This window comes from Mastigoproctus giganteus, chromosome 6 (assembly GCF_048544385.1).
Source record: "Mastigoproctus giganteus isolate SK-2022 chromosome 6, ASM4854438v1, whole genome shotgun sequence".
NCBI lineage: Eukaryota > Metazoa > Arthropoda > Arachnida > Uropygi > Thelyphonidae > Mastigoproctus > Mastigoproctus giganteus.
The window spans coordinates 158926520-158949455 of record NC_143580.1 but is presented as its reverse complement, the minus strand read 5'-3'; the positions used below and the strand labels follow the sequence as shown (position 1 = coordinate 158949455).

The 22936-nt window shown below is 36.2% G+C and overlaps 1 protein-coding gene across 1 annotated transcript in view; it reads right to left on the bottom strand.

Annotated features, from left to right (window-relative positions):
- The window catches only part of RpS27A (ribosomal protein S27A), a 74535-nt gene that overhangs the window by 17045 nt on the left and 34554 nt on the right, over positions 1-22936 (bottom strand). The window contains exons 3-4 of the mRNA XM_090375429.1: positions 20380-20434; positions 912-1129 (exon numbers count right to left, since the gene is read on the bottom strand). Coding sequence (XP_090231555.1) covers positions 912-1129; positions 20380-20434 — 273 coding nt within the window. The remainder of the gene's footprint in view (positions 1-911; positions 1130-20379; positions 20435-22936) is intronic.

The window sequence follows — 22936 nt, the reverse complement described above, 5'->3', positions numbered from 1 at the left end:
GTACACATTGTACTTCCCAAATTAGAGTTCTGCATTCCTTATATCTGTGTGACACGTCTCTGATATCCCAACAATATCTGCCTTTAATGTTTTGAGCAATACCTGAAATTCTTCAAATTTATTTAGCAAACTCCTAGCATTGGTGTACACTCAAGTATACATGCACCTGTTCCTATTCTTAGCAACCCTAACACAACCCATGTGTTTAATTGTACCACAATGACTCCCAGCTGTCTCTGAAATATCCTGCATTGTTTTCCATTGTTTTAATGCTCATTCCAATAGAAGCAGTGCAAGAATCACTTTCTGCCAGTAGCTACTGTTAATCTATTACTCCTTGTATTCCCTCAAGCTAGCAGTTTTCCGACCCACCTAACACTGCCTCGATAGCATCGGCAAATATTCTTGCACCTTTTCTATTTAAGTGTATCCCATCCCTGTAGAAGCAGTCACTCCTGTTAGCAAGTACAGGCCAGGCTGAAAAAAAATTCTACCCCTTGAGCCTTGCACAATCTTTCCAGGGCCGAATTGATCGACATAGCTCTCTCATATATTCCCTCCTATCGTATCTTCGCAGAATTGCAGACACTTTCAAATTCAACCCGAATTCATGGCTTATTTTCAACAGTGACCTGTACTTGTTAATTCTGCCGGTCTCCTACTCTTAATATCATTAGTGCCAACGTGTACAACTATATCACCTTTTGTGCCCTTAAAAGATGATATCTACTTTACGTCATCAACCTTTGCAGGGACCAAAGGTTGATGACGTTGCAGTATATTCAAATCATTGAACCATTTGTTTTATATTCACCCTGTTTCAACAATACTTTTGGGATACCCAGTATATTAGTAAAAAACCAGAGCTTAAATATTACAAATATATAGAACAGAAGAATTTGAATACATACTTTATAAAATTTCAAGACAGCCAGTTTTACTTTCTTCTTCTTGTGCTTATTTTTCTTTGGTGTAGTGTAGTTCTTCTTCTTGCGTTTCTTAGCACCACCCCTAAGTCTCAGCACCAAATGAAGAGTAGACTCTTTTTGAATATTATAATCAGATAATGTTCGTCCATCTTCTAGTTGCTTCCCTGCAAATATAAGACGCTGCTGGTCTGGAGGTATTCCTAGGAAAAAAAAAAAAAAAGTTAAATTAGTCATAAGCAAAAGGAAAAAAGCCTATCATAAAATAATTGTATGGATCTAATGGCATCTACATATACATAAAGGCTGAAGTAGCTGTTTTTCTATGGGAAATCAAATTTGTCAAATGGTTCACAGTTTCATAAAATAACATTATGGTCACATAATACACTGAGGGCTCACTTTAAATATGGTCAGCTTTTACAAACTGAATACAGTAAAACATTACAATAAAGTTTAAGTCACAAAAAATACCTTACGAAAATTATTTTGTTTCTCAGAGCAAACTAAACTAGAATTACAATTAATAAGCTTTTGGCTGGGAGGCAGCCTTCTTCAGATTGAAGACATGAATGGCAGTTCGAATAGAGATGTGCACTGCCAGGATGGTGCGTGAGGCACATGGTTAATTGTTTGTTGATGTTTGTGGCTGTGACAAATCGTGGTGACGTGGCCAGAGTTTGTCTATGGATAGAATTACTGCCTCTGTGATGGGGTTAACTTGGCAACCACTGTTCCTGTTCAAAGAGGCATCCGAACATTTTATATTTAACGATTCCAACCAGGTGCGCTTCAGGTAATGGTGGGACCTGTCCACAACCACGACATCGCAGTGTGGGTTGATGTTGTGGCGGGTTGTCCAGACATGCTTGGCGATAGCCGAATGTTCTACATCTGCCAAACGGATCGCCCTTTTATGTTCTGAGAGACGTTTCTCGAGTCGACATCCAGTCTCTCCAAAGTAGCAGCTGGTGCAGTCACGGCAAGAGATGCGATAGACCAAACCGCTCTGTAGAAAAGTGGGGACGAGTGTTTTTACGTTGGATATAAGAGAACGCAGTTTCTTGCCTGGGAGCTGGATGCATTTTATCCCATATGATTTTACGATTCTACCGATCTGTTGTGACAAGTTGGGGTAGTATGGGATAAATGTCTTTGTGGATGACTCGTCACTGTTGGCGTTGCTGTTGGTCATCACATTGTCACGTGCCTGTAGATCACACCTGTCAAGGACATCGATGGGATACCCACACTTCGTAAGGTCTACTTTGACTCTGGTGATCTCTTTGCGTCTCATCTGCGGAGCTGGAGTGTGTCCAGGCGCGAGTTAGCAAGGTTCGGGCAGTGGAGAGGAGGAGGTGGCCCCGCGTGTGTGTGTGCTGATCGGAAGTTGGTAAATTGGCCAGCACACATAGGTTTGCGATAAACTGTTGTCTTCAAGCATGTCTTCGTGCCGGACAAGTGTATCTAGGTATGGTATAGAGTTGTTCGACTCCAGCTCAATCGTAAACTTTATGAAGGGCGATAGTAGTAGTAGTAGTAGTGGCATGTGATGCAAGAAAGCAAGTGTATGAGCTTATGCAGCATCAGCCAAAAAAAAAAAAATCACACCATTCCCTCCAAATGCCTGTCCAGTTCCTCCTTAAATTTATTCAACCTATCAACTTCCACAACGACAGATGGAAGTTTGTTCCAGCAATTAACCACCCGCTGGCTAAAGGCAAATTTCCGCACATTTATTCTACATCTGTCCTTTCTTAATTTGAATTTATGCCCCCTTAGGTTCGTAATCTGAACAAGTGGAAGGATCCCATCAGAATTCAGCGTGCTGAACCCATTCAAGGCCTTATACACCTCAATCAGATCACCGCGCAGGTGCCTAGTCTCCAGCCACTGCAATTTGCAGAACTTAAGCCTCTCTTGATAAGAGGATCCCTTCATTCCCCTCACCAATCTTGTTGCCCTTCTCTGTACACGCTCAAGTAAATCTACATCCTTCCTAAAATGAGGCCTCCAGACCTGTACGCAGTACTCAAGGCGTGGCCTGATCATTGCCTTATACAGAGGGATAATCACCTCCTAAAATAGCTAACTGAATAAAATCATCATTTACCCACAGCTGTATGTAGATAAATATTGTTTTCCTTAGGTATGGAATTCGCAGAGCAAGAAAAATCAAAGGGGTGAAATAAATCAGAGAGGAGATGACTCGCTTAGTTCTAAAAGCTTTTTAGAAGCCAATTGACTTAGCGGCGGAATTCTAACCTAGAATTAATCTTTCTACCAAGTATACTATACTGCATGGAGACACGAAAAACTCACACACAGTACGTTTAAAAAATAGGAAAATAACTACGATGTACGTCAAATGAAAACATAAAAAGTTAAATAATCATTTTTTATTCAAACCTTTTTCAACGTAAATGTCCTTCTCTTGCTAATACAAGTCTTCCGCCATGTCTAATGCTTGGATACCATCAGAGAAGAATGTCCTTGTTGCTTGCTCAGAAACTCATGCACTCCAATTTTCGTCCAAATCGAACAGCGAAGAAAATTCGTTTCACACATCATAAAAGCAAGCAGACGATAGTGAGTTGAGGTGGGTTAGGAGTCGTTGACCTGAGTCTCTAGGGATGACAACGAACACATCGTCTACATAGCGACACCAAAAGGATGTGATCTGCCACGTGTGTAAACGCATGTCCCTCTAACTCCTCCATCACGATGTTTGCTGTGACAGAGCTGACAGGGGAACCCATGGCTGTGCCATGTATCTGCTGGTAGATTGAGTCGTTAAACATGATTGCATCCCCTGTTAAGCACAGTCTGAGGGCGACGGAAACGTCATCAGGCGTCAGCCTAGTTCTGTCGCTAAGGGTTTCATCGTTGTCCAAGAGTTGTTTTGCACAAGAGATGGCAAGTTCCACTGGGATGGAGGTAAATAGTGATATTACATCGAACGAAGCCATGACTTGATCCTGTGAGATGGATATAGTGGATCCTTTCTATGAACTCAACTGTTGGAGACTAATTATTAATTATTGATTAATCCTTTCAGGAACAAGTTTGTCAAACATGTGAACTTAGGATAGTATATCTCCCATTAGTGGTCGTTTTGGAGTAGGATTTTTTGTGGAAATTTGAAGATTTCCAAAATGAAACTTTATATACATAAATGCTTTAAATATTAATTTTTACTTTGAACTTTGCCAAAATTAGAGTAAAACTACTGTAAAAGATCAAATTGAATTTTATAAAAATAAAGGAACCTTAGGGGAAAAACTCCCCATTGCAGTATTACATATCTATTGCATTAGCATTAGCATTAGTAGAGGCATTTGATGCAAGAAAGCAAGCTTATGCAGCATCAGCCAAAAAAAAAAAAAAAAGTAACATAAATAAATAAAAATAACCACTTCCTCTTCACCCCTCTGTTCGTTCGAAATACCTGTCCAGCTGAGCCTTAAACTTATTTAGGCTATCAACTTCCACGACAAGGGATGGAAGTCTGTTCCACCTACCAACCACCCGCTGGCTAAAGGCAAATTTCCGCACGTCTATCCTACATCTGTCTTTCCTCAATTTGAATTTATGCCCTCTCAGGTGATTATTCTGAGCTAGAGGAAGAATCCCATCAGCATTGAGCATGCTTAAACCATTCAAGGCTTTATACACCTCTATCAGATCACCTCGCTGGTGCCTAGTCTCCAGACACTGTAATTTGCAAAACTTAAGCCTTTCTTCGTAAGAGCACCCCTTTGTTCCATTCACTAATCTTGTTGCCCTTCTCTGTACTCGTTCCAGCAGCTCTACATCCTTCTTGAAATGAGGCCTCCAGACCTGTATACAGTACTCTAGGTGTGGCCTGACCATTGCCTTATACAATGGAATAATCACCTCCTTATCCCTGCTGGAAAAATTCCTGTATATCATTGACAATACTCCATGAGCTACCCTTGCAGCCCGTCTGCACTGCTCAGAGAACTTCATATCTGCCTGCACAATCACCCCCAAGTCCCTTTCATTCTCTACCACTGTCAGTGTAGTACCACAGACTTGATACGTTGCTCTGGGGTTGTTGTTTCCCATGTGTAGTACTTTACATTTGTCAATGTTAAACTTCATTTGCCACCTCTCAGCCCATCTGCTCAACCTTTCCAGATCCTGTTGCAGCAGCATAGTGTCAGTAGTGTCCTTGACAACCCTGCCAACCTTTGTATCATCTGCAAACTTGGACTTGCAATTGCAATTTCATCAACTTTTGGAATCAAATTCCAGCTTCTTATAGACAAAACTAGCAGTAGCCAACAGTAGTAAACTACTTTTCAAAGCTAATTTCATCATGCTGTTACCTATAAGAAACTTTATACAATTACTTGGAAACATAACAAATGGCAGCACTTACTAATAGTCAATTGAGAAAATGGACATTTGAAATAGCCTTAAATTGTATACCCCCACACATGGAAAAAATCTCACAGAGAGAGAGAGCAGTGTTAAAATGTAACATGCCCTAAGAAAGATCTGGCAAGTCCTATTTATTGTCAAAAAAAATCATTCAGGACAACAAATAGGATTCACAGAATTCCTAGGCTTGCAGCCATGAATGAAAACCAAACCAATTAAAAAGGTGTCATGTTACATCCCTTGTAATAACTTGGTGTATCATGTCATACTGAAGGGGTGTCTTACAATCCTTGAAGTTTATGGAAAATTAATTTCTCATCTATATGCAATCCATATAAATATAAACTTGCATTAAAAAAAAAAAAAGTTATGCTTTTCAAATGCGTAACTAAACTCAACAAAATCTGTTATCTTTAGCATTTTTATGACCATTAGATGGAATGATTGTCACTGTATAAACAGAAGGGAGTCATCAGGATCTCAACATCAAGATCTTCAAGTAACACTGATTTTAGTAGCACAAAACAATGCACTGAGTGCCCAAGTGTATTTTAATATTATTAGTCATGCATGATACAAGGAATGATTGTCACTGTATAAACAGAAGGGAAGTCCATCAGGATCTCAGAATATCACAATGATCTTCAACACTGATTTTAGTAGCACAAACCTATGCACTGAGTGACCAAGTGTATTTTAATAGTATTAGCCATATGATTCAAGGAAGTCCCGAGCTTACTTGAATCATATGGCTAATAAACACACTTGGTCAGCTCAACCAGAAGAACAGTGTGATACGCTCACCTTACAGGTACCTATCCAACTGACCTTTGAATTTTACCAAATTATAAGCTTCAGCATGGAAGTTACTTATTCTTGTATAGCTCACTAGCTAAAATCTATAATTTAGTCTACTAAACCCCTCCATAATTTGAATTCATATCCCTAGTTCTGAGATCATTTTTAACATTGAATGCCATCAATTAGGTCCCCCTGAAGTGCCTAATTACCAAACTTTGTAGCCTACATTTTTAATCCAAAAAGTATCTATATTTTAAAAGGGATGCATTTTTGCTGTCCGTCCCCAGTGAACTGCCCATCTTCAGACTCTTCCAAGAAGCCAAAAGATCATCTCTCCCCGCCCGCCCACTTTCAGGTTGTCTCCAACCTTTGACAGTTCCAAGTAGTTGCTTTTTTTACAATTGATTAAATTGCAAAACTATAACCTCCATATCTAAGTAAATCCAATAAATCATTGATAGCATGCTATGGGCCCTCTAACCCTCAAATCCCTTTATTTTTTTAAAGGTAATCCCACCAAGTGGGGAAGTTGTCATTGCTGCATTAAAACAAAACTGACCCTCTCTAACCAGCCCAGATGCCTATATAAGTCATATTAATGCATTGCTTGGTACTGAACTGAACAAGTCAGCAAATTGTTGATGTGCTGTATGCTCTAGCCTGCCCATGCCATCCTATTTTAATTAAACAGGCTAGCTCATTATTTATCAGCTTAGTGTATTATTCTCAGGTTAAATTAAATTTAAATGGAAACCATGCCCCAGAAGAGCACAGGAAAGCTACAGGAAAGCTGTGGCTCACGGAACTGAAGGGATGGGTCTCCTATGAATCGGAGCCTAATGAAACTTGTTACTTGTGCAATGTTTGTGAACTATATAGCAGAACATGGAGCCAAAAGGGGGGAACCCATGTGTATTTGGTGCAAACAGTAAAAGGAAATTAGGCACAAACTCAGTGTCCTACTGGACATTTATAAGAGTTTGAAAAGCAGGGTGGATGCCTTAGGAGGAACTAAAAGGGGGTCCCCCAATCAAGCTCTCATCTGCCCAACTAAATGCTGGAGCCCTCACTTATTAGGCAACACAGCAGCAATCCAAGCAAAATGTGCTGGTCCTGAAGAAAGTACTTATTTCCAGTGACTACTGCAGGGAAACATGTACAAATCAAGGACAGGAAGTATTAAATCGGGGTACATCTGCCAGAGGCAAAAACAGATGACACTGTAGAGTAGATATTAGGGCACATGATATTGATGTACTAATGACATTCAGAGTAGGAGATTGAGCAATTTTGGAAAAAAGTTGCTTTAGAATTAAATTTGAAAGTGTCTGCAATCCTGCCCAGACACAGGAGGGAACATGTTGAGAGCATTATCAATTAATTCAGCCCTGAATACACTGCAAGGCTCATTGGATATTTTTCACAGTATGGTCTGTACTTGTTAACAGGGAAGTTTTTTTTTTTTTTTTTCCCCACAGGGATGGGATACTCTTAAAAAAAGGAAGCGTGCAAAAATAGGTTGATTGGAAAACTAGTAGCATTAGCAAAGGCACATGATGCAAGAAAGCAAGTTTCTATAGCATCAGCAAAAAAAAAAAACCTCATATTTCACCCATCCACTTGCTCCAAATGGATGTCAAGTTCTGCCTTGAACTAATAGATTCAGGATACAGAAATAAATAGATTAATTGAAGTTGAAGGCAGAGGTGAAAGTGATCCTTGCACTGCTTCTGTTGGAACATGCAGCAGCCTAGAAAGCAAGATGGCAGGGATTTCAAGCGGTGCTGTGGGTCATCATGAAACAAGTGAAGACATTTACTTCAAATTCAGCAAGAAATGTCTGTATATTTTCAATTTAATGTTTTTAACTGCAATCTTAACATTAGTATAAAAACATTAGTCTGTCTTTACACTGTAATTAACAACACCCATATAGTTGTTTACAGCATTGCATTATCCACAATTTTCCAGGTGACATAAGCTTGGCTTTAGCACTGAACAACCGTTCAGTCATTCCTGAAGCCCTGTAGCCTTATATCTGGTTCCACTTCTGAACATTAGTGTTATAAGAAACTTCAGAAAGCTGTGGCTTTTTAGAACTTCCTACACATTACTCATAAAATAGACCACTATTGATGGCTGTGTGCTAACCATTTTAGATACATTAGGTCAGTGTTTCTCAACCTTTTCGTTTTTGGGACACTTTTAAGGACATTAATACTTTGCAGCACACTACATATATTATACTCACATATGGGTATATCATTCTACTGCATCACTGAGTGTATTCTGAATTGATTTGAATGTACATACACTTCCGCCACTCAGAAGCCTGCTCAAAGCAAAGCTGAACAGAAGGAACACAGTTAAAGACAAACACCTATGCAGTCCCAGTGCCATATCGAACCTCTTCCGTGCAGGAAATCAAACACACATTCAGAGTGGAAGTTATATCTGTCGAGTAATTTAATAATACATTTATTATTTGTTTTAAATGCTTTAATGTTCTTTTTTGAACATACATGAAATTTAAAAGAAAGTGCAAAAAATTAGCAATTTTTAAATACAAAAAACATACAATTATTACATTTTAATCAATGAGACAGTTGGGTTTGATGGGAGACAGTTTTTTTAATAAAAAGATTTATATTGTGGATAGGATTACTCTCAGCTCCTCTTCTACCAACTTTAGTCTCTTTTTGTTTAATCTCATTTAAAGCGGAAATCCTGTTTCGCACAAGTAGGAAGTGGAAAATGGCAATAAAATTGTAATTGCCTTTTCGGAAATTTGTGGATATTCATTTTGATTCAAAATTTGCTAATAGTGTTATTGAAGTGAATTTCCAGTGACTGGTCACTGCTGATCAAGAAATTCTTCTTCTTTGCAGATTAAGTTCCAACACTGGAAGGTTTCTTGTTGCAAATAGGTCTTTACCCACAAATATTTTTTGGTATCAAGGGATGGAAAGAAATGCTCAATTTTTGTCTTTAACAACTGTTTCACTTATTACATTAATTATTTTAGTATAATTCCTTTTGTCAAGGAAAACATTTAATTTTTTTTCATTTAAACTTTTTCCATATACAGTAATACCCCGAAGTTACGCGATAGGCGGGTCCGACGAAAATCGCGTAAGTCGAATTCGCGTAAGTCGGGGTACAACTTTGCATATAAATACATATAAATTTTGCTTAATTGGGACCAAGGACTAACAAAAACACTAGTTCAGAAGAAAAATATTAATAAAATTGCAGTTCTTTATACATATTAATACAAAATATGTATTAAAAAAACAAATGACTTACGTTAAAAAGTTATTTCGATGTCGATGGCTTCATAAAATCTAACAAATTCGTCTGACGACACAGCGCGTTCTTTTTTTCACGCAGAATTTCTTCGTAGCAAGCTAATTTTTTTTTACTCCTTGCTTTGTAGCTATAACGCGTTCTTCGTTGGAGTCTATGTTTTCTAAAAATTTTAAGCCCTTTACAATTGAGCCCTTTTCAATTTTCAACCTGTCGAGTTTGCAATTGTCATGTGCTTTTCGCCGTTGCTTCATTTAGGCCTGTAGCACGTGCAATATCACATGGTCTTTCATTTCGCTCAAAGCGTTTCACAATTTCATATTTTTTCTCTATCGACAGAGGCGGCTGGCCATAAGCCTTACCGGGGAAACCCCGGTGGGCCAGTGTGATTTTGGCCATAAACCATAGTATGAGGCCACTATAAATTTTCCCGGGTAAGAATTTTTGACCCAGTCCGCCTCTGTTTATCGATAATTGCTTTTCTTTTTCTCTCAGAATCTGCAGTCTTCACCAGGACACTTCCTTTTCACACCTTTTAATTAAGTATTTTACTCATTTTTAGGGAATAAAGCACAATTACAAAACGAGGAGGCACGCTTGATACGCATAAACAAAGCTGCGCGCATGTAGCAACTGAATAAGCAACACCATAAAGGCAGAGATACGCTATTAACACCTCACATTTCTAGGGGTTACTACCATAAAACAATAAAAATCCAGTTGCGTTTCTGCTAGTGAAATCTGTTATAAACTGGTAGTAAACTCGATCTAATTGCATTTGCGATTATACCGATAGCTGGAATTGTGTTGGTTTTTACGTTATTATGGTGAAATGTGTTTCCCCTTCACTGATATAAAAAACGTAAAAGCAGCAAAGTTGAATTTTGTTCACCTTTCGCTCTCATTCTCCGCCTTCGCACCGTATATCGATAACGTATGAAAAACGACCTTGAAGATAGTGGGCGGCAGCGTTGCCAAACAAAAAAAATCAAGAACCGCGTAACTCCGAGTTCGCGTAAGTCGGGGTAGCGTAAGTCGGGGTATTACTGTACTCAACTTTTCTTTAAAGGCAAATAACTTGTCAGTAGAAGTGAGTAAATTTTATTATGGGTCTTGCACACTGATATTTAATTTATTAAGCTGTACATATGCACAAGTACATTTCCTTTCGATAGCCACCAAACCTCAGTATGCATCATTAAAGAAAAATGATCCAGACTCCAGTTCCTCACAATCTTCCGAAAATATATATTTTTGTGGTCTAGTTTTGTTATAATTGACCATTTTAACCATATGATCAAGTACAAGTTTTAAATCTGGTACAACTGTCTTCACTACTGGAACTTCTGTGTATAAAACAGTGTTTTTATATTTGAATTGTCGTTTTACTAAGTTTACAAATCCTTTTAGTGTTCCTGTCATAGCTGGAGCACAGTCAGTACAAATGCCACACACACACACACACACACACACACACACACACACACACACACACACACTTCCATAAAATAGCACACTTTTGTAAATTATTACTTCAATAATATCTTGCCTGGTTGTTCTTTCAGTAAGTTCTTTACAACAACAAAAAAAAATAATAATAATTGTATCCCTTTTCGATAAATGCTATTAATTGGGCTTTCCCCCTAATATCTGTAGAATTATCTACTTGCAATGCAGACAGTCACCGAAAATTATTAATACATTGAACTTGTTCTTCTTGAGCTTTATCAGATATTTTAGCCATACTATAAAATTCTATACCTTGTTTCCTAGTTAAGGCCTGAATATTCCATAATTTTGGACAATAAATTCTCAATGTTTCATAGAAAAATGCCGCAATTTACTCAGCACCATTGATTCATTCGACAATTTTAAACCACACAAAGGTAGAGGACAATCTTGAGTACCAGTACAGTCAACCCTCAATTTTAAGGACAAATAATAATACAGTAATGTACATATTAATCTAGACCATATTTTTTATGGTTATACAAAACTTATTATTAATTAAAAATGAATTACCTATTTCCATTATTATTTTGATAATTACCTACTTTACCATATTTTTTTATGGTTATACAAAAATTATTAATTAAAAATGAATAATTAGCTATTTAAATTATTGTTTTGATAATTACCTACTTTTATTTTTATAATCAAATTCAGGAAATTGTTTATTCTTTCTGAAAGTGTTCAAATGGCCATTTTCCCAGATTACAGATAATAGCAGGCGGTGACTTGCGAGCTGAACGTGACTCGAGACACTAAACTGAGGTCTAACCACTCTTTGTATTGTTTCTGTCTCAGTCTGCCTCAAGCTATCATGTGGTCAGTTGTATACAGGGTGTTTCTGATTTCTGACTTTATTTATTGAATAATTTTGCAATCCTTACTATTTAAAATGGCATCAAGTGATAGGAGTTAAAAGAAAGCGTGTGGACTTAAATGTGGCACAGAAATTAGAGATAGAGAAATTAGAACAAGGCATCTCATTAGCAAGTGTTTGTGAAATTTATGCCGTAAAAAACAAACTGTTTCTGATATCCATAAAGCAAAGGCCAAAAATGCAACATTCTTCTTTAAAATAGTGTTGATAGGGGGGAATAGAAAACACATGAAAGTTGTGCAAGATAAAAACTTACGTAGCAGTATGTTCAGAGATCTAGTTGTGTTAATGTACGAAGTTTTGAGTTGAAATATGCATGTGAAACGCTTGGAAAACACATGGGACTTAATATTAAGGCAAGTGATGGGTAGCTGTGGCATTTTAGAAAAAGGCACGGCATAGTGAACAAGAAAACCTGTGGTGAATCTAAGTGCAGACACTTTCACAGGTTGAGCCATATAGAAAATTTATAAATGAACTTATTAAATCTGAGAGCCCAATTTTATCACAGGTTTACAATGCCAATGAAACTGGCCTGTTCTATTGTGCTGTTCTTGAAAATATGCTGGCTACAAACATGAACACAGCACTTAAGTTAAGTAAGGAGCAAATTTCTGCCTTTGTGCTAATGCTGATGGCTTGCATTACCTGAAGCCCATGGTGGTAGGGAAATCAAAGAAACCATGCACTCTTTAAGACATTATTAATCAGTTGCCTTTTATTTACACCAGCTCAAAGAAAGAATGCCTGGTTTACTTCAGATTTTTTCTCAGTAGTTCTTCAACCACTTTGTCCCTGATGTGAGGCACTTCCAGACAGCTGTTCTGAAAATTTTCCCCCAATAATGTAAAAGCATTGTTGCTTCTTGACAATCCCCTGCTCATCCTAGTGCAGAGAAGTTAGTTAGTAAGGATGGCAGAATTAAATGTCTTTTGCCTCCTAACACAACTTCAGTTATTCAGCCAATGGACCAGGGAATAATTGCAGCCTGCAAGAGGCTGTATAAGAACTTTTTGGAACTAATGGTTGTTGTTGGAGGATGAAGACACAAGAGGAGCCAGGACACTTCAGAATCTACAAGTCTACAACATTGTCTGCACTCTAACTTTGCAGCTGCTTGGAAGGAGATGAAGACTACGACTCTGACAAATGGTTGGAAGAAGTTGTATAATATTGAACCGGATTTGGATTTTGAAGGATTTGAGGGCAACTTTTGGCACACCCCTGTAAATGCTGGCAACTGGGAAACAACTGAAGAGTTCTGAAATGGCTTGAAAATTATGAAGGTGATCCTGACTACCAAGTGCTCAATGAAGAAATTGTGGATGAGGTTCAATATGTCAGGGGAAGAAGACATTGAAGAAGAGCAAATTCCATACCAGCACAGCCTACGCTGTCTTAAATGAGAAATCTAATGGACATCGCCATCCACTACATAGTGACATCTTCTGACCATGAAATTGTCCCTTACTATGAACATTTTCAGCAGTTCAGGGTGATAATTATTAATGAAACAACATCAGAGGGGCAAACAACTGAAGCTGGATTCTTTAAGCAAACTTCAACTCACAATCCTATTTCACCTCCAACTGCTTGTACATCTCAACCGTCTACAAGCAAAGAGATGACATTTGTAAACATTTCAGAAGAATCTGAAGCTGGGAATTCCCCTTAACCTCTACCTTCAGATACTGAATAAAGATTACTATACTACTACTACCACCACACTATGGTCACAGCAAAATACTCTTCAATTACACTGTCAAAAAGGTGAGTAAATATTACATTCTGTATTATAATTTAATATTCTCATTACTGTATATTGTATTAAAGCTTTTTTTTTACATTTAAAACAATAAAAAAAATGTCCCCCAGGTTGCATTCGATTTAACGGACTTTCAGCATTAATGGACACCCCTTCTCCCCTATTAGCCCATTAAATCGAGGGTTTACTGTATATGAAAATCCCATCACCAAATAATCATTGTATTTACAATGTTTTCTATTTTGATGGTAATTTACTTTTAGAATATACTAATACAGTTAATTGAAAATATCTGTTCTATACAAATTAACTGAATATGACATTTTAGAAACACAAAAGTACTTTTAAAAAAATTTTACTATGCTGCTTACGAATTGCACTTATGCAACTGCAGGGTGCCTTGGAGACACTCAAGTGATATAAATGGCAGAATAAAGGTGAACAGATCTGCTACTAGAAATCAAAAGCTAAATAAAGGATTAAAGGTGAACAGATCTAGGAATCAATACGTGACATCACACTGACCACTGGAAGGGGCCGGGATTGGTGCAGCGTAAATGAAATTTATTTGAATTTTCTGCAGCACACAGGCTGAGAAACACTGCATTAGGTTATAGAAAAACAAGCTGGAAATGGACACTATAGCTGTTAGCAATAGAAATGAAATTCTCTAGGAACAGTATATCAACAGTCTTGAAAGACTGTTGATACAACAATATTCATAGATGGCTTGCACATTTTAGAAGAGTATGACGTTTGGAACAACCAAGGTGAAGAATACAGGCAGTTCCCGCTTTACAAGTTCCCGGGTTTACAAGTTCTTTTCTCAAATACCAACAAAATCAAAAATATGAACACTAATTGCAGTAAATAAATGCTTAACATTCATAAATACAGCATTTCAAACCACTCTTGTAGCTATACAATACAGTACTACTCTGCATGTATTTGTTTGTTCAGGCAGAGATAAGCGAGGTCCAATTCTTAAAGAATTTTGGAAAGAATTCCATATTTAAGATGCACTCAAAACAATAAAACAAGCACAAGACAAAATTACAGAGAACATGAAGTGTGTTCAGAATAAAATAAACTAAAATAAACCCTGTCAGTTTATTGATAACTGAAGAATTTCAAGAACCAGCAGATCATACAAAATGAAGCAGAAGAGGTTGTAAATGTTGCTAACCAATTGCAGCTTGAGGTTTCTAAAACTGGTGTCACTGATCTGCTTCAAACACAAAATGGAGAGCTCACAAATGAAGACCTCATTGAAGTGGCAAAATGTGAAGTTGGGTTTAAGGTGAAGGTGGTTTAGCAGCTGAAATCCTATTCCTTCACTCTCAAGGGCAAAGCTTTTTAACGAAGAAAAAACAAACCGAGTTCGAGACACAAAATTCAAATTTCCAGTACCCTAGAAAAGTTGCTACAGATTTAAAAAATGCTTATGCATGCTATCGTGAAATTTATAAAGAAAAGAGAAGACTGTCTTGGAAACAAAATGACTTGAAGATTTCCGAAGCAGGCAACTCCCTGTGCCTTCAACAAACCAACAAGAGGTGAGCCAACAATGAGTGATGAACCATCAACGGGCGTGCATTTAGTTGATGAAGAATAAACATTCTTTAACATTTGTATGACAAATAATTTCTTTATCATTATAATTTGCTTGATTTTAAAGGCTATGTTTTCATTTCATTGGATAAAAAGATCATTGTTTAAGAATAAACCACTATTTTGCTGACTATTATTTAACATTACTTTAATCAAATTATATTGTTCAGAATGTAACCCCCGTTTTTAAAATCGCCCGTTTTTAAAATCGCCTCTATGGGGAAATAAATTCCCTCTGAGTTTGCTTTACAAAGCATGCTAGGAACAACTTAACTCGTAAAGTCGGAAACTACCTGTACTAACATCTGAGTGCATTGAAGACATCAACAAGATTTTGGATGAAACAATTCAAAAATACATGACAACCACATATGCAATGATACAACCATTACATGTGGTTTACAACTGTTGCAAGAGCACTTTTTTTTTTAGGCCTGATAACAGGTGATGAGACCTAATCTTCCATTATGGCCCTTGTTCTAAATGCCAATTATGGAATGGATAGATCCATTATCTCCAATGAAGAAAAAACTTCAAATTACCAGATAAAAAAATAGCTTTGGAATGGAGCTATCCAATTTTGGTTGATTTTTTAGAGAAAAGGTCAGACTACTAATAAGGAAAGATATTGCCAAACACATGATAGGCTTAGTAGGGCACAAAACAAAAAGGGGAAGGCTGTAATAAGATACCAAATTGCATTGCACTGTAATAATGCAAAGCCACACACTGCCCATATGAATCAGATGAAAACAGCAGAGCTAGGATGGAGAGTTTGCTTCATTCTGCAATAGCCCAGGCTTGGCACACTGATCCCTTCCCCATACGAAGAGAAACTCCTCAACACTAACAGAAAGTGTGAGTGACGAGGGGCTGAAAAGTTCAGTGACAGATTGGCTCCAACAGCAGGTCCATCCTTTTACCACAGTGCATGTGAGATGCAAAAGAACAATGGCAAAAAATTAAGCCGGATACATAAAACAGACATGCTTCCCAGTATTTGTTTAATAAACTTTGTTCTTGTCGTCTTTATACTTTTATGACAAAAGTATTACTTATGGTTGGACCCTTATATATGTAATAAAAAAATAAAAAAAATTACTTCATTTTATTTTCTTCATAACCTATCATATCTAAATTTTGATCCTTCAGAATATTAAGACTAATTTCAATATATCATGGTAGGAAATATTAGGGAAGAAGATTTGGAAGGGTAAAATCACTCCTACCAGAAAGTTAAATGTATTAAGTTCCTAAACATTATATCAATCCCTTCAATGTATGGAATGTCATTTATTTAAGCAGTGATGAATTTCAGTAACACATTCAAAACAGTGATAACACACTGTTTTGAATGTGTTACTGAAATTTTTTGGTGTGCGAAATATTTCATTAAAATTATACACTCCATTCTGTGTAACACAGAATAGTGCATAATTTCTTTATAAAATATAGTTCAGGTGTGTATTTTTTTCTTTTTATTAATTACAATTTCCATTGTACCCAAACAACATTGACTAGCAAATCCAAGAGACGCAGTTGTGATTTTTGAGCGGTGTGCTGGATTTGCCATGAAGCCAAAATGCACAGTACAGTCACCATCTTAAACATGGCCAGAAAACAAGTTGCAGATTAGGAAAGAACACCAAGTTAAATTGTGAAAGTAGGTTATTTGATAGCAAGTGGACTGTCAAATATTTCTAGACATTAACACCAAATACAGTAAACACTTCAGCAATTTCTTTGGCCTTCTGCACTTTCCCATGCAGAAGGCCAAAGAATAAAAGCCCAAGGACTCTTCACTATATAAAACTGCAGTTGAACATATACAAAGGACAAAATATTCAACAATCAACTACAGCAGGCCCTCGTGGTTCGCTTTACGCTGATTCACTATAACACTATTCTTATATTATAACCCGTATCTGACTATAACGCTGTCACAAATCACTAACGCTCTTTTACAGATTGCATTTTTGGCATATTTAACGAAACCATTTCATTTGATTTCCTTTGATAGTCAATAGCTTGAAAATGAATAGCAAAACAGCATTAAAATGTTTCCCATGCAGACTTGAGACATTTTCCCAAACTCAGTGAAGTTTTCTCACACACTAATTTAATTGCAGTACAATGACTTGTTACGTAGTTCCAAGATCAACATTTTAAAAAAAAAAAAAAAAATGTTGAAGTATGTATGTTGCTTGTAATATTTGCATTACATGTATTTATCCAAAGTCTTGTCATCACTCAGTATAGATATTGTGCATAAAAGGCACAGTTTACTCAAACATTGAATCATAATTAATGCACCCAATGCAGTTATATTTTTGAAGAGTGAATAATGGCAGACAAGAATGAAAAAGCAACGATGTTTGGAAGAAAGCCTGAATTAAGAAAAAGCCTGAATTTGAAAATTAAATTAGATGTTTTGAAGCAAATCAATTCCAGTCAACGACAAGCAGTGTGTGCCATAATTTAGGACTGGCAAGTTTAACTGTAAGAACAATTATAAAAAATAAAGAATTAATTTTAGCAGTGGGAAAGACAACTGTTCCACTGCAAGCAACTAGGGCTAGGCCAGCTATTAGAATTGAAATGGAGAGACTACTAATTTTATTGAAGATAATATCCAATGCAGAATTCGGTTAAGTTAAATATCATAAAAAAGACAGATTAGCCTATATGATGATCTGAAGAAAACTCACCTAAGAAAAAAAGTGGAACCATTTAAAACTAGTAAGGGCTGGTTGAATAGATTTAAAATCCAGAGGGAAACTGCAAGTGCAGATCAAGGAGCCGAAACTTTCAAAAAAAGAACCTGTTAAAATTATTGAAGAGGGTATGTGTTATACTTCTCAACAAGTTAACATGGATGGAGCAGGACTTTTTTGGAAATGAATGCCTAAAAGAAGTTTCATATTGAAAGAAGAAAAAGAACATGCCAGGTTTCAAAGCAGCGAAGGATCGGTTGACTTTATTGTTGGGTGGAAACACTGCAGGGGATTTAAAATTAAAACCCCTTTTAGTTTACCAGGAAGTGGGCCAAAGTACAACCCAAAATCTACACATTTTTCATGATTAAATTCATCAATTAAAATCAATTAAATTCATGATTTTAACTGGAATTAAGTTTAATTTTGATATGCAAGTAGTTACCACATAATTATATACATGTGTAATGCAGAATATTTTCTATGTACAAATATTTGAATATTAAATATTTTCACCAACATTTGTGCATCTTTTCACTACCGTTCATTGTTGATTAGGAAATATCCTATGGTACTGACCGCAACTCACAAATACATGTTACCTTATGGGAATGCGGCACTTGCTTAGCACTGTTTTTCCAGAACTAATTATCGGCGTTTAGCAGGGGTCACCTGTATACAGACATTGTAACAGTTAGTACTCAGCACACCCCCCCCCCACTTTAAGTCTCTTGGCTGTTAGAATATTAGTTATAATTTTGGGAATGAAATGACTGTAACGAATAAGAACATTTAAGCATGAACACTATACAACCAAAGTATCTGGACACGCAGGAAGTTGCAAAAATGTCATTTAGGGAGGGTATGATGGTCTCAACCCTCCTCTCTATAATTTCTAAATTCCAGCAGAAATCAGCAAGAATTTGTCCCCATAGCCAGTTTTGACTTATTCAAGCTGTTCCATAGGTATTCAGTAGGGGTGGAATCTGACTTTTGAGTTAGCTAATTGAACTTTCACAGCTTCACTGTCCACAAAACAGTCCAGCACAACTCAGTATACAGCATGGAGTACTATAATACAGAGAGGGCCTGTTGCCATAGAATTGCCAGTGTATATATAACATGTATTTCCCAAAATATACAAACAGGTCATATACAGTAAGCACTGGTTATAGTGATCATGTTTGCAAATTGAGTTTTAATTCTATTAAACGGAGATTCTAATAAACGAAAACCGATGAATATTATCCACAGGCTATAAAAATAAAGATAGAAAGCAGAAATTTGCACTTTATTACCAATTAAATGATGCGTGAAAATCTGAAGAATATTAACTACAGGTTAGCAAAATAAAATATACATATTAATTAAACACTTTATAATGGGATTATAATTTTAAACAGTCATTTACTTTAGATTGCTTTAAATTATCACTGCAAAGTATATTTATAGATTTTAATATTGTATAAGTCTATATTCACGATCACTTGCAGTTTCTTGCAACGCTCTCCTCAGGATGGCTATAGCATTATGGGTTTGCCGTTTTGTAACCAGGATTCATTCAGGTTCATCTCATCTTCATTTTTGTCCTTCTTGGAGAAATTCAGTAACAGACTGGGCAATTTCTTCTTCTGTTAAAATTGTAGTAGCTACCCATTTATAACAGATTGTACAAACAAAAAAGCTCAAACTGAAAACAGCAAATTGTTTTATGGTTGCGATTTCTACAAATGTGACCTTCAGAAATGTGCTTTAGAAAAATAATGGAGGCATTCAAAATTGATTCTTATAAATGAAGACGTAATTCTAATAAACAATGAAAGTGTAGTATATTTTGCTGATTTCAGTTCTTTGAAATTTGATTCTCTAAAGCAGCTGATTCTAATAACCAGAGATCACCATAACCTTCTATATATATATAGATATATATATATATATCTCACATTGTTTCAGGCTCTAACAAACACCAAAAAACGAAGTCCAAATCTTCTGAAGGTCTCATGTCATCAAAAAACCTCCAAGCTTCATGAATCAAAGTACATAATTGGACAGGGAATACTATCTGGGCCACCTCCACCACACCCAAACATGTCCACCAGAACAAAACATTGTAGAACAACATTCATCACTCCACTACAACTTCTGCTGCCAATTTTCTAGGGTTCATGTGTTGGGTGGGTATAAGCTCAATATTAAATTGGAATTACTTTGTTTATAGTCAGTTTTTTTTTGTTTTTTTTTTAAATGAAAGTGAAAACTGTGTGGAAAAAAAAATAATAAATTTGTTTTATGTTGATTTGACCAGTCTTCTTACACCATATAGGTGTAAGAAAATATCTCCAATATACAGCTCCCGTTTCCAGCAAGTAATATACAACCAAAATGTATAGTGCACATATTACTTGGATTAAGATTATCATTAAACTTAACAAAATTAAAATAACCAAAAAGTTATCAACATACCTTCTTTATCTTGAATCTTTGCTTTTACATTTTCTATTGTATCACTTGGTTCCACCTGCAAGGTAGCAAAACATTACTGAAAATAAATATCTAAAAGCTTATACACTATTCTTTTAATTAAGAATTACCAAATGCTTAATTTAAAAATTAAACACACACACGCACTCTTGTTTCAGTACATCATTTACAGATATGCTGGAATACAGAGCCCAGTCACAATATTTTCAACATTCTCAAGGATGCAAAGACTTACTAATATTAATAATAGAAGGGATTAATCAAATTGATCCATTGATATATTAACTATTGATGATAGAGCTCAGGTTGCTGACAAATTGAATGAGTATTTTGCATCTACATTCATATAAGGAATTCTTCAGGGAAGGGGATAATCAAATAAAAGGGCTCTAAATGATTTTGTAACAAAAGAGGAAAGAGGAAGAGAATTTGTTGAAGTTAAACATAAGATATCGAGGGATTAACTGTTGATAACTCTCAGGTTGCTGACAAACTGAATGAGTATTTTGCATCTACATTTACATAAGGAATTCTTCAGGAAAAGGGATGCCAGAGGCTTATCAAATAAAAGAGAGCTAAATGATTTTGTAATAAAAGAAGAAAGAGGATTTGTTGAACTTAAACATAAGTCACCTGGGGTGGATGGATCTATCCAATTATATTAACGGAGGCAGCAAACCTTTAGCCATAATTATGTAAGTATTCTTCGATTTAGCAGAGGCCCACACAGACTTGAGATGTGCAAATATCTCAAATTCACAAAGGGTGACAAGTAATTACAGACCTGTTAGTTTAACTTCTGTTCTGGGGAAAATAATGGAGTCACAGGTTAAAGAAGCAAGCAGGATTATCTAGACAAGACTGCAGTTAAAGTTCAGACATAGCATGGGTTTAAGGGGAAATCTTGTCTGAACAATTTGACTGCATATTACGATGTGGTCACAAAGGAACTGGATGCCAAAAATAATTCTGACATCATATACAGTCCATTCCGGTTATTTGGATACATCGGGACTAGTGCATTTTGGCCCGATTAAGAAGCTGCCCCAATTATCCGAAGTTTCACGTAAATAGTTAAAAATACAATGTATCCTCCCCCTTTACAACTGGTTCACTGTACAATCAAATCACGTTATGACAAACTCACCATAGTAAAGTACCATTCACTATACGATGTGCAATAAGCACCGGTCGTTGTGAATTGAATTTTAATTTTATTAAACAGCAATTCTAATTAGCAAAAATAGGAGGAATATTATCCACAGGCTATAAAAGCAAAGATATATTAAGCACAAATTTACCCTTTATTACTTACCAATTAAAAAAAAATTAAATTATATGTGAAAATCGGAAGAATATATGTGATAATCGGAATAATTAATACGTACTGTAATATGTACATACGAACTAGTTGACATTTCTGTTCACTGACATTTGTGGGTGGGGGTTAAAATTTAAAACAGTAAAAAGATAAGCAATCAATAACAAAGGACACGGCACACACAAATTGCAAGTAATACAATACATGCAAGTGAGAACGGAGTAACGAGTTAAAGCTTTAAAAATAGGAATGAAGAGAAGATCTGAAAATTAATTTTTTTACATGATTGAAGATTTCATGGAAGTGTAAACACATTTCACCATAATAACCCACAGAATTCCAGCTGTCAGTATTATTGCAAATTCAGTAAAATAGAGTTTTGTCCATTTATGATAGATTTCACTAACAGAAATGCCCAATAAACAGGTGACTGCTAATGACAGCATGCATACATAGAGTAAATCCAGAAATTGTTCAAATTCATTAATTATCATAGAAGGCTCACCATCTCATTCAACTGAGTCCATGTAACTAGAAAACTGAAGCCGAAAAACAGAAGCTGGAGTTGTGAACCTTAAAGTCAAAGAAAATTACCTCACTGTTACCAAACTTATACTGTACTCAAGAAGAATTACTAAAATCTTGCCATGTACTCTTCATGACAAGCTGGGTAACCACAAATTGAGATATGTACCAGTTTCTTTTGTGGGAGGGAGAATGCATAAGGAGAATATCACCATGAAATTTGTCTAAGAAGAGTACTCTAATAAAAGATATGAACTTCTAAAAATTATAAAATTGCTGTTACAAATGTTTCACAAGATTTGTGTGTGACTTCCAAATTGTGTGTGAGGAATCCAAATTGGATTTAGACAAGGCATATGTTGCAAGTTCAATTCAAATTTTCCTTCTTGAGTAATGCTCAAGACATGGCAAAAACTTTCTACCTGATACAGATTTAAGAAAACAATCCAGCACTAATTAATAATCACATCTCAGAAAATCCATGGGGAAGGATTTGCATTTCTTACTTTTAGTGCAATTGCTTATTAGGTAAACAAAACCTTACATTTAGGTAAACCTACTAAACCTGCTCCTGTGATTGGTCATACAGCACTCTGGTAAGCTAGTAACCAGTTTGACACCACTTTAATATAGCTGATAATGAGATGTAAATGCCCACTATGGGTATGTTTGGAAGATATGCCTGCTTGAATC